This window comes from Panthera uncia, chromosome A2 (assembly GCF_023721935.1).
Source record: "Panthera uncia isolate 11264 chromosome A2, Puncia_PCG_1.0, whole genome shotgun sequence".
NCBI classification, from domain to species: Eukaryota; Metazoa; Chordata; class Mammalia; order Carnivora; family Felidae; genus Panthera; species Panthera uncia.
Window position 1 is genome coordinate 52,167,293 of NC_064816.1, and position 12,148 is coordinate 52,179,440.

Sequence of the window (12,148 nt, forward strand, 5' to 3'; positions counted from 1 at the left end):
TCAGGGGAAGAACTGTGGCCATCTTCTCCTAGGAGGTGGTCTTTGTATGAAGGGCCTTGATAAATTTTAAGAGGTAGAGGTGGTAGGAAGGGGAAGGGTATGAGGCCAAAAGAACATCACAAACCAGGAGTCAGCTGAGATTGGAATACACAAGTGGGGGCAAGAGGGTGATAGACAACTGGCTGCAGGCAGGGGGATCTGGGCTGGCCACCTCGGGAGGGCCTCAGGCGCTAAGCTGAGGCATTGAGATTTGTCAGTAGGAGTAAGAACCCTGGTCATGGCTGTGCTGCTGGAAGCTCACTCAGGCAGTGGGTGTAGAATGGAGGGAAAATGAGAGGGAGGCAGGCCAGACAAATGGCCAGTGCAGTTAGTTACCAGAGAGAAGTATGGTGGCTGCAGGAATGAAAGAGACGTGGAGGAGCCACAGCTGACAGGACCCAGCTGGATGTGGACTTGAGGCTGGTCCAGCAAGGGAGTTGAAGACCGATTCTGAACTCTGGGCCTGATGGTCAGTAATGCCATTTTCCAAGGTAGAAAACAGAAGAGGAGTGAGAGTGGGGTGGGGCCACCCAGAGAGAGGATGGATTCAGTCTTGAGAATCTTAGAGCATCAGACCTCCAGAGGATGGCTTTCTTCTCCCTCAGTCAGGGAAAGTAGGCTTCACATTTGTGTGTGTGTGTGTGTGTGTGTGTGTGTGTGTGTGTGTGTGTACGCACAGGTGCACATTGCCATATCTGGCAAAGAACAGGTGAGGGAGTGGCTCCTGAGGGTGGCTCAGTCTGAGCCCTAAAGGCTTTTGGTTATTCTGAAAGCCACATTGTGGTCCAGTAGTGGCCTAGGCAGGACCTGAGGAAGGAGAGGGCTGGTTAATGATTATGTCACTTCCTTGAACTCCACCATGTAGTTTGCGTGTATGCCCCTCACAAAGGGACTTTGGTGGATGACCTACCATCCCATCTTTCTCTTGTGCAAGAATACAGTTTCTTGGAGACAGAGGCAACAGATCTTGCCCCCCAAATTATTCTTTTCACAGAAGGAATGTTACAGGAGAAAGCCAGGAAGATTTGTGGCCCTGCTCTCCCCTCTGGTTTTTCATGTCACTTTCATTTGCAACTGACATGTATCAGGTTATCCTGGAGATACCTAACTAGTTTGGGAAAGAGATATTTAAGCATGTTCCCTCTTTTTCCAGGTCTGGCTGTAAAAGGTGCCTCTTCCCCAGGGACATTTGGTTTGATGGGTGGGGCTGGGGGCCTCTTAGGGGTTGGCTGTGCCACCTTTCTCCACTGAGAAGTGTTATTTTTAGATGCCATTATTATTCTAAGTACAGATTGACAGGCCTCCCTGAGCTTGCCTGTCTATGAGACAGGGATCTGTTACAGCTGCTTCCCCTTCTTTTCTCACAAAGAGAAAGCTGGGTAGAACCCCTTTCCTCTGAGAGAGCTGGTTTTACTCCAAATCCCGCCTGACCAGAAAGAACGAGCACATTCCATCCAGCCTTCCTGCCCCATGAGTAGTGGCGGGGGGGGGGGGGGGGGAGGAGTGCAGTTACCACTGGGAAGAAGTGGTGGCCAGTGATCCCTGTGTCCCCTCACCTGTGGTCAGCACCTTGGCCAGCAAGAGAGGCACAGCCAAGATTTCCTGGGGGCCTTTCTTCCAGAGCCCCACACATGCCTCTTCCTTTGAGGTCCTATCAGCTGAAGAATTCTCATGCCTCTGCCTCTACTTTCCTAGGAGAATTCCTGAAAAGGTGGTAGAAAGAACATTCTCCCACTTCATGGCTTCAGAGTCTTGAGCACCCTGCTTCATCTTCCACGTAGCTTTTAATCTCATCTGTAAAATGAGAATTATAGTACCACTTCTTAGGGCGGTGAAGATTCAATGAGATCACACATGGGAAAGCTCATGGCACTATGCCTGGTACCAGTAGGTGATTAGTAGATGTTTGTTTCTATCCCCAGATCCTGCTGTGTAGATAGTGACTCTGTGAAAGGCACACAAGGTTGGGGAGAATGGTGTCCTTTAGCAGGTGACTTCTCCCAGTCACTGGGCAACAATTCTGGATTATGTATTCACTCATTTAATAACCACCCATCAGACACCAGGGGCCATGGCACCATATTGATCACTGGGGACATCAACATGAGTCGACGCGCAGCTCACCCTCAAGAAGACCCAAAAGCTAATGCTGCTTCCTTCGACCAGGCCCCTTTTACAGGAGTCCATCTTCTCCCTATGCTTTCATCTCTCCAGGTTAATCGACATTGCCCGTAAACTGGACAAGGCTGAGCGGGAGCCCCTGCTAATGTGCGCTCATTATTTCAAGAAGCTGGATAACCCTGGCTATGCTGCTGAGACCTATCTGAAGATTGGCGACCTGAAGTCCTTGGTTCAGCTGCACGTGGAGACCCAGCGCTGGGACGAGGTGAGGGTAGAGCCTGCGTAATGGGTCAGGGGGCCCCACCTGGCCATAGTCAGTTTTTTGGGGTTTGTATGGGGAGCAGCTGCCCCTCATCATGGGAATGAACATTGGCCTGGCAATCAGGAGACTAAGCCTCGAATTTTCTGAGCCAGAATGTCTTAGAGGCCCTTTCAGTATGAGCTTTCCATTTATTTGCTCATTCAATCATTCATTCAGAAAATCTTTTTTTTTTTAATTTTTTAATGTTTATTTTTGAGAGAGAGAGAGAGAGAGAGAGAGAGCGCTTGAGCAAGGGAGGGGCAGAGAGAAAGGGAGACTCAGAATCTGAAGCAGGCTCCAGGCTCTGAGCTGTAGGCATAGAGCCCGATGTGGAACTTGAACCCATGAAGCCTGAGATCATGATCTGAGCCAAAGTCGGAAGCTTAACTGACTGAGCCACCCAGATGCCCCATTCAGAAAATCTTTATGCATTGCTGGCTTTGTGCCAGCCCTGTAGTACACACTGTGGACATGAGAGTTAACAGCCCTCACTGTCTGCTGTTGGTCTGAACTGCTTTTGACCAACGCCACATACTGATGGATCTCTGACACATGTGTAACATTCAAAACCTGCTGGGTGCCTTTTAACAGAAAATGCCACCCATACTTGACATGTGCAAGCTGCCAGAGCTTTTTCATGGGCAGCTCCTTCTCCGCTCTTTCCTAACCTGGATATCTCTGGCATGAGGGGTGGGTGTGAAGAATTAGCCGGGCTAGTAGCAAAGATACCTAGGGCCGGGCTGGCAGTAGCAGCTGATGTGCTGCCCACTCTGTGGCTTGACTCCCACCCTGTAGCTCACTGTGCTACCTGTGTAGCTACCTGTGCCCTGGATTGAAATTCATTCCCAAGAGGATCGGAGGCTGTACCTATGGTCCTTGCTCTACCCCACCCACCCACCCACGCACCCACCCACTGAGGTCTAGTTTACAGAGCCATAGCAAGACCTTTTCTGAGTAAAGTTATCTGACTCTCGTCTGCCTTATGAATGGCTCCATTTGTTGAGGTGACAAGGTTACTGATGAGAAGAGGTGGGGCCAAGGACAGGCAACAATGGCTTCTCAAGATAAATTTATTAGGAGATTTCTTTAACAGCATATATTACAGCATTTTAGAACCATTAAGTCCTGGGGCACCGGGCTGGTTTGGTCCACAGAGCTTGTGACTACTGATCTTGGGGTTGTGAGTTTGAGCCCCATGTAGGGTTCAGAGGTTACTTAGAAAAAAAATTAATAGGGGCACCATTCGGTTAAGCGTCCGACTCTTGATCTCAGCTCAGGTCTTAATCTTTGGGTCATGAGTTCAAGCCCTGCATTGGGCTCTGCGGTGGGTCTGAAGCCTAGATAGATAGATAGATAGATAGATAGATAGATAGAATCATGAAAGAAAGAAAGAAAGAAAGAAAGAAAGAAAGAAAGAAAACGAACGAACCACTCAGTCCTAACTGTGCATCAGGCAAACTTTCTCCTTGTTGCCACATACTGTCCCCCATGACTCATTTCTAATTCTCCTGGCCTGACAGGTGGTTCTGGGGCTTAGATAAAGCAGTCACTGGGTCCTATACAGCACCAAGTCCACAGTCATCTTTGACAGCTAATAAGCAGTGATGATGATAATGTCAATTCTGTTTCCTTAGGTGTCGCCTGCAATTAAAAGAAATCTGTTTGCAGCCCTACAGGAGCCCACGCAAATCCTTAAAATAAAATGTTTCCGATTCTGTGCCGCTTCTGTGGTCCAGAAACAGACTGTGTTGTTATTGAATCCAGTCGCTTGCATATTGCTGTTAATTGCCTTTTGTTTTCAAAGAGCTGATTTGTTTTTGCGTTTCTGGGGGTGGTGGTAGGGGGAGGCACTCTCCCCCTCTGAGTTGTCAGGCTGGCAAAATATGACACATTCCTAATGGATTCAGCCAAGTGCCATGTTTTCATGGGGGCTGTCGGGGCTGCTTTATTAAGAATGCATTTGCTCCTTCCTCCAGGCCTTTGCTTTGGGTGAGAAGCATCCTGAGTTTAAGGATGACATCTATGTGCCCTACGCTCAGTGGCTAGCAGAGAACGATCGTTTTGAGGAATCCCAGAAAGGTAGGCCACACAGACTGCCACCTTGCAGAAGGGGCAGGAGACGGCACTGCCAAGGCGTACATTTCAGGAAGGCTACCAAGCCCCTCCCATTGTGGGCTTGATGATGGATGACTTCATCCTGGGGATATGACATGTTTCATGGTGAAAGACTGGGGAGCAGTGGAAAGAACATGGGCTTTGGAGTTGGACACACCTGGGTCCATCACTCACTTGCTTCCGGACGTTAGACAGGTCCTGTCTCTTCTCTGAGCAAAGCACTGTGCATTCAAATATAGCTTCCCACTCAATCCTCACGACAGCCCTATAATGTAGCTACTGTTTCCTAGATGAGAAACAGGTTGGAAGAGGTGAAGGGATTTGCCTGAAGTCCCACAGCAAGGAAGTGGCAGAGAGGGAATTTGAGCCAGGCTGGTGTGGGGACAAAATGTGAGGACTCCCACAGAGTGTCTGGCATGGTCTCACCTGCCACTTTCCTCTACCGCAAATAGGAATTTGGGTTCTGTTTCTGGCTCAGATAAATGGGGTGACCTCTGCTCTTTGGCATTTCCATTGGTAAAGTGGACTGTACTCCAGGTATGGCAGTATCTGAGATAGGAGTGAAAGGAAGCACAGAGCTTTAATTGGTGGTAATAATTTTAAAATGTGACTTCCTTCTCTGTGTCAGGCACTGGTTAGGCGCTTAACTATATAACCCTGAACCTTGCCAGCAGCCCTGCAGAGACACCAAGGCTAACTGTGCCCTGCAAAGTCAGAAAGCCATGGTTGGACCAGGATCTGGCTGGCTGGGAACCGGATTCTTGTGACTAGGTCTTGCTGCCTACTTAAGAAGTCTTCTTATTGAAGCTGGGTGTGTCATATTCCATAGCATCTCATTTACACTTCTATATGGTAACAGTTGCCACCTCCGGACACATTGCGGAACAAATGTCTCCCTGTTGGAGCTCCTCAGCTAAAAGCCCCCATTGAAAGACAGCATGTTCTCTTCTGCTTTAGCATTTCCAGAGCACCCAGTTGCTGAAGTATGTGCATGTTTGGGCAAAACACATCAACCTATCCATCTGTCTGTGTCTGCCCTTCCAAGAATCCATCGCCATAGTAACTTGGTACTCAGACAAGAGATTATAGATGAGACTGGAACAAAGGCCAGACCTTTTCCTTCTCTAAAGCAGAGGATTTGGATCATCTGAGTCTCCATATGTGGGCAAGTGTCATAGCTACAAGTGCTTCCCTGGCAGCCCCCAATATCCTGAGGGTCTGTCTACATAGTCAAGATTCAGGAAGTTTCTGTTAAATGGATATAGAAACTATTGAGAGATTTTTTTGCATGTTTTCACAAATGTTTGATTGCTAGAACTGCGCCATATTTTTCAAGGTTGTCATTAAAAAGCACACAATTGAAGACTGAGGACTTGAGTTGAGCTAGGTTCTGTGACCTTGGGTATGCCACTTTACCTCCACCTTAGTAAGTCTGTTGTGATCCTCCATCAAGGAATCAGCAACACTCTGTAAACTACCAAACCTGTTAAAGTGTCAGGTGCTATGAGTGTCACCCCAGATGTCACAAAACTTTGTCCTAGAATGGATTGAGGGTAAAACCTCACTGGTGATGGGCAACAGTGCTGTCCTCAGACTTTGCCCTGCAGTTTGCCCCCTAGGATTTTTCTCTTCTGCCATGCCTTTCCAAAGTCAGCTGCCTTTTCCCTGCCAAAAAGGAATATATCTCACTGTACTTTTTTTCAGGATGTAGCTTTGGCTATTTATAGCCTTCGGCCTGAGAGGCGCATCCCAGCAACGAAGTGCTGCAGATGCTCCCAATGAATGTCCTACTTCTACAACAGCCCCTTGCAAGCCCCACAGAATTCCATCCCACTCCTCAAACTGTGTTTTTTTTTGCCCCTCTAGCATTCCACAAGGCTGGGCGGCAGCAGGAAGCAGTCAAGGTGCTGGAGCAGCTCACACACAATGCTGTGGTGGAGAACAGATTTAATGACGCTGCCTATTATTACTGGATGCTGTCCATGCAGTGCCTTGATATAGCTCAAGGTAAGTAAACATCGGCCAGGCCGCTTGTTTTCCCCAGCCCTGCTCTGGCACCAAGATAAACATCGAAAGAGCTGGGACGTTTTAATTAAAGCCCTGGGCTTGTTTACTGGGTGTATTGTCCGTAACCCTGTCTTGCAGCAGCATAATCTGGTGTGTCATCTTTTTCCAGTTTGCCCATAAATTTAATGATGGTATGAGGGCCATCCTGGGGTTATGGTTGGGAGGTCCTGCCCTGTGTTGCTGATTCAGAACATATCTCTCCCCTGCTACCTGGGAGCCTATAACTGGACCCAGGTGAGCACTGGTTTAAAAAAAACTTAATTAAATAGAAAGATGAAGAAGAGATCACTTTACAGTAATACACTCCAGATTCTCACTCATCCCAGGCAGAAAAATAGTTTCAATGTTGCTTTCTTGAGATTTCCCATGATGCACCGGGGGAGTTCTGGAAGCAGAGGGGACTGGGAGATGTTTTTCACTGGACTAAGGCCAGCATGCTGGAATGGGAAAAACACTGGAATTGAGGCAGTTAGGTGACTTTTAACAAGTCACAAATTCTTCCTAAGCTCTATATTCCCATCTGTGGTGTGGGGATAATCCTACCCTGCTGCCTTCGTAAGGCTGCTGTGAGCCTACCGAAGTTGTGGTTCTAGTTTGGAAACTGTCAGGCCCAGGTGTAAGGTGGCATGTTTCTGTCCGGCCAGTGGTCTGTGCCTTGGATGAGGCATGGCACAGAGGGAAGAGGCTTGAGGTGAGATGAGTAAAGCCGACGTCTGCCCACCCTCCATGCCAGACTCCTCTGGTGTGTCCGGGTGCCAGTAATCACCTGCTTCTTGCTGCAGCTGGCGCTTCCCTGGTGGAAGGACCCAGTAGGCTGCAGTGTGGGATCTAGGAGGACTTTCGAAAAATGTCCTCAGACTTTTCCTGGCTACATACTCTGCCCAGCTGAGACTTTTCCTGTCTTGAGATGGTCCCAGCTCCTAAGCAGCACCTTTCCCATCACTGCACTTCCATGTCACTCTCCCTGGCACGAGCCTGATGTCGGGGGAGAGCTGACACTAGCAATGCTGCCACTGCCTCGCCTTGTAGACACGGCTTGACACATTTTCCCCTCTTGCCCTACCCCCTCCTGCTCCACACCTCAGACCCTGCCCAGAAGGATGTGATGCTCGACAAGTTCCACCACTTCCAGCATTTGGCCGAGCTGTACCACGGCTACCATGCCATTCATCAGTATACGGTAAGGTGGCTAGGAGATGGGGTCTGGTGAGGGTGCTGCCTACTAAGCTAGGGACCCAGGCATGGCTTACAGAGCAGCAGACCTCTGGATGGAAAGTAAACCGACTGGGCAGGATGTCCTGCTGAGAAATTCTGATCTTCTGGGAGACAGAGTTTGGGACTTTAATTTTCCTCAGTTAGCCACTTTTTGACCTGTAGCAAGCTTTGGGTTTCTGAATTAATAAGCCAGGGCTAGCATGGGCCTTGCTAGTTGCCAGCTTTAGGTTTATAAAACTCAGGCAGACTCTGGGTTAGCCAGACAAAGGGCTATCTCTAAAATGATCAGGGGTGGATGTTCTACTCTAGATGGGTGAAGGCCCAGCTCTAACCAAAGGCCCCAAGGTCTCTCCTAGGCCCTGCCACTCAATTGCTATGTGACCTTGAACAATTTGACCTTGAGCAATTTGTTCTCTCTCTCTGGCTCTCAGTTTCCTTCTCTATAAAACGAGGGCTGGCTTGATCTCCAGAGACCCAAATGGTTCTTTTTAGTCACTCCCTGATTCTTTTCATTAAGCATTTTAAATCTGTCTCCTGACAATGGGGAACAGGTGATAGGTTGTTATCAGTTCCCTCATTTTGTGTATCCTCAATCTCTCAGCAAATGTTAAGCTCCTACAATGTGAGCTTATCCTGTGCTAATAAACTAAGAGGATAATTCCAATAACCCACCTTTATTGAATACTTACTACTTAGCAAGCAATGTGCCAAAGACTTTATTGTATCGATGTATTTAATCCTTTCAATCATGCTGTGAGATAAGTAAGTATTGTCATCCCCATTTTACAGATGAGGAGACTGAGATGCTGAACACAGAGATCCCACAGTTAGTACGTGAGAGGCAGGATGCAAGCCCAGACGGGCTGGCTCCGGAGCCTGTGCTCTTAGCTTCTGCTCCTCCACCCCCTCTAACGTGGAGAAGGCCAATGACCGGCCTCACACCCCAGCTCCATTGTGTGACCTTGGGCAGGTTGTTTACTTTCCTCTGTGCTTCAGCTTCCTTCTCTGTAAAATGGAGACGATAATAGTACCTACTTGATGGTCTTGTGAGGATTAAATGAGTTAATATTGGAAAAGCACTTGGAAGAGAGCCTGGCACAGAGTGACCCTAGATGAGTGTCAGCTATTCCTCCTGCCCTGTGCGGAGGCTTCCAGCCAGTTTTCCGTGGGCCTTCTCCCCTGCAGGCTAAGCATTTCACAGTTCTTTGCCCATCTTCAAAGGCCCTACCTTTTACACCGGGTCTTTACCCCACATTTGTGCTGGGCACTCGGCACGTTCTTTGTCTCTGAGGAAAGTCTGGCAAGAGAGACTCCTCTATTAGGCAGAGACAGCTGTCAGTCCTTCATCTCATCTCTTCCTCACACCAAGGTCAGTGGTTTCAAGGTACCTCATCTTCCCTTACAGTCTTTTCAAGGCCCCTCATTTCTATTAGGTGCTCATGTGGAAAGAAGCCACCCTAAAACAGATCCTAAACTCAACTCAGCTTGAAAGTCAGGACCCCAGCTCAGTGTTGGTTTACCTGAGCCACTCTGGAGCTCAGGTCTTTGTCTCCCTTCTGTAATAACTGAGCTCTTCTCCAGGACCTACATGCAGCTGTGAGCTTGTGGCATCTTCACACCAGCTGGGGCTTTTCATCCTAGCTGAGGCTTCTTCATTGGGCCATTTCTTTATTCAACAAATCCCTCCTGTGTGACAGGCCCTGTGCTGAGGCCTTGGGATACAGTGGTGAACAAGACATCCCTGCCCATGAGGAACTCACAGTCTGTGAACAAGCAGTTGTAGTCCAGTTCCTTCAAGAGAAAAGCTTAGAAGACCAGGAGGACTTCCTGGAGGAAATGATCCTAAACAAAGAGGAGGGAGATTAGTAAGAATGGGGCAAGGGAAGAGGAGGGGAAGAAATGGCATTCCTGGCAGAGGTCACAGCATGTGCAAAGGCCTGGAGGTGGGTGGTATTTTAGGGTCTGGCGTCAAAGCCCAGCAGAGCAGCTCTGAGTCAGAGCAGACTGGAAAGGGGAGCATCAGACCTATCCTGATATGATGGCTTCTTTCCCAGAGGAGAAGTGCTAATCTTGAGGACCCTCCCCCCATTCTGTTCTTTCTGGGACATTTCTTAGCTTCCACACCTAGTGCGATGTAACCAGAGGCAGGCTTCTCCCTGGCTCTTACCCAGAAAAGGATGCAGTCTCAGGTTTTCTTGGGTTCTTGGAACTAACAGAGGCTGTAGAAATTTAAATGAGAGCTAACAAGAGAATGTTGGGCTCCAAACCCAAGAAGTAGTATAAAGCAAGTCCTCACAAATGTAGACCAATTAGGGTCTAAGTCCTCCTGGCTCCCTGATGAGTACAGCCTAGCAAGACCCTTCAGGAAATGTCAGTTTATTACCATTGAAGTGCTTGAGGGGGAGCTGGCCTGCTTTCATCTTGTCATCTTCAGTAGTCTCAGTTTGCACACAATGTGCCAGATTCCTTCAAAATGGTATTCTTAACCTTTTATGGACCCCTCCCTGATAGAAAATTCCCTGTGCTCTACCATGCTGAGCTTCTGGCAGCCTCTAGGTACAGAAGACCTATTCATGTGTGTTAGTGCCTGGTCTCTTAGGGCCTGTGCCAGGTGCTGGGGGCACGGGGCTGAGCCCTTGAGGAGCTCCACTACATGTACATGTTTGGTGGGCATCAGGCGGCTAGGCTGCTTCTGGAGAAGAGGCATGTGATTTCATGCTCTAAAGAGTTAACTGCGTCCACTTAAAGACATGCTTATGTCGGGTCATGTCCTAAATTGCATAAAAGAAAGGTCTTCTCTCTCGAGCTAATTGGAGACAACTTGAGCTCGAGGAAGTGGAGTTATTATCAACACCAGGGGCAGTGCAGCTTGGAAGAGAGGCATTCTTGGGCTTTGGAATCAGACCTGGGTTTGAATCCCAGCTCTGCTCTTTTCCAGTCTTTTCTAGCTGGATAACTCGGGCAAGTCGTCTCTCTGGGCCTCAGTGTTTTCATCAATACAGTGGCAATGACAGTGTATCCTCACAGGATTATGTTGAAGACCACATGAGACGGCTGCTGGAAAGCACACAGTAGATGCTCATTAAGGGAGATTGCTCTTCTACTGAAGTAACTCACAATCATTGGTGTCTGCCTTAGGAATTCAATCCCTATTTTCTTTTCTCTCTGCAGGAGGAGCCTTTCAGTTCCCATCTTCCTGAAACCCTCTTCAACATCTCCAGATTCCTACTGCACAGTCTGACCAAAGACCCCCCCTTGGGTATCTCTAAGGTGTATCCTTTCTCTCACCCCCACCCTCAGTCCCACCCCTCTTGTCTAATGGCCCCTGCAAAGTTCTTTCCAGAGCACTTTACTGGCAGATCCTTCCCTTTCTCCTGTAGCCCTCAGGGAAGAGAGAGAGAGTTTGTCCTGCTGCTGCTGTTTTGCTGTAGAAGCATCTCAGCCAAGGGAGGCCAAGGGGCCAGTGCCAAGAGAAGATTTGTTTTTCAGGGCTCTCTGGGCTTGGCCCAGCAGTGGGTCTCTAACCAATACACTACCCAAGCCCTCCCAGAACCCATAAATGAGGGAGTAACTGAAATATAGGAAACACTTGGACTCTTGGGCATTTCCCCGGGTAGAAGGGTGATGGGTGTTTGTTCAGCCCAGTAGATGGAGCACCTGCTGTGCCCCAGACACTGGGCCAGGCAATAGGTGACGAAGTTGCCATCTAGTAGAGGAAGTAACAAGTGAACTGGGCTTAGTTCAGTGGGATGTGTGCTGTGCCCAAGGGTGGAATGCAGCTAAGGCTGGGGTCATGGTCAGGCAAGGCTGTCTGGAGTTGCTGACATCCATCCCATAAGCTACCAGGGAAGACGGTAGAGTAGATGTTCCAAGAGAGTACCCAGCACATGGAAAGGCACAGAGGTGAAGTGAGCATGGTGTATGGGAGCAGCTGAAGAGGGGAGTGGGAGCCAAGCTGGGATGCAGTGGCCTGAGGGCCTCCCTGTGAGTTGGCCTCACCTTCCCCAAACCTGTGAGGGCCATTGAGAGGCTGTAAGCAGAAAAGGGGATTGAGGATTCATGCTGCCAGAAACGACCAGGATACAACCAAAATCCTTAAAGTCCTTATAGTCATAAAAGTCACAAAAGGACATTCTCCTTGTCCTCTTCTAAAGCTTATATTCTCTCAGTCCCTTTCCAGCCCCAACCTTGCCGCCTTTCTGTGAGGAAAAGGCCTTCCCAGAAGAGAGCTCAGAGGTATTAATCGGTTAGAACTAGCTTCTCTAAAGGGTTCCAGGCCCATCATTTACA

At 48.7% G+C, this 12,148-nt stretch overlaps 1 protein-coding gene across 3 annotated transcripts in view; it reads left to right on the plus strand.

Moving 5' to 3' along the window:
• Nucleotides 1–12,148, plus strand: part of IFT122 (intraflagellar transport 122) — a 71,960-nt gene that overhangs the window by 53,762 nt on the left and 6,050 nt on the right. For all 3 annotated transcript variants that reach the window (XM_049641015.1, XM_049641016.1, XM_049641017.1), the window contains 5 exons: nt 2,254–2,425; nt 4,438–4,540; nt 6,443–6,583; nt 7,729–7,823; nt 11,030–11,130. In XM_049641015.1, coding sequence (XP_049496972.1) covers nt 2,254–2,425; nt 4,438–4,540; nt 6,443–6,583; nt 7,729–7,823; nt 11,030–11,130 — 612 coding nt within the window. The remainder of the gene's footprint in view (nt 1–2,253; nt 2,426–4,437; nt 4,541–6,442; nt 6,584–7,728; nt 7,824–11,029; nt 11,131–12,148) is intronic.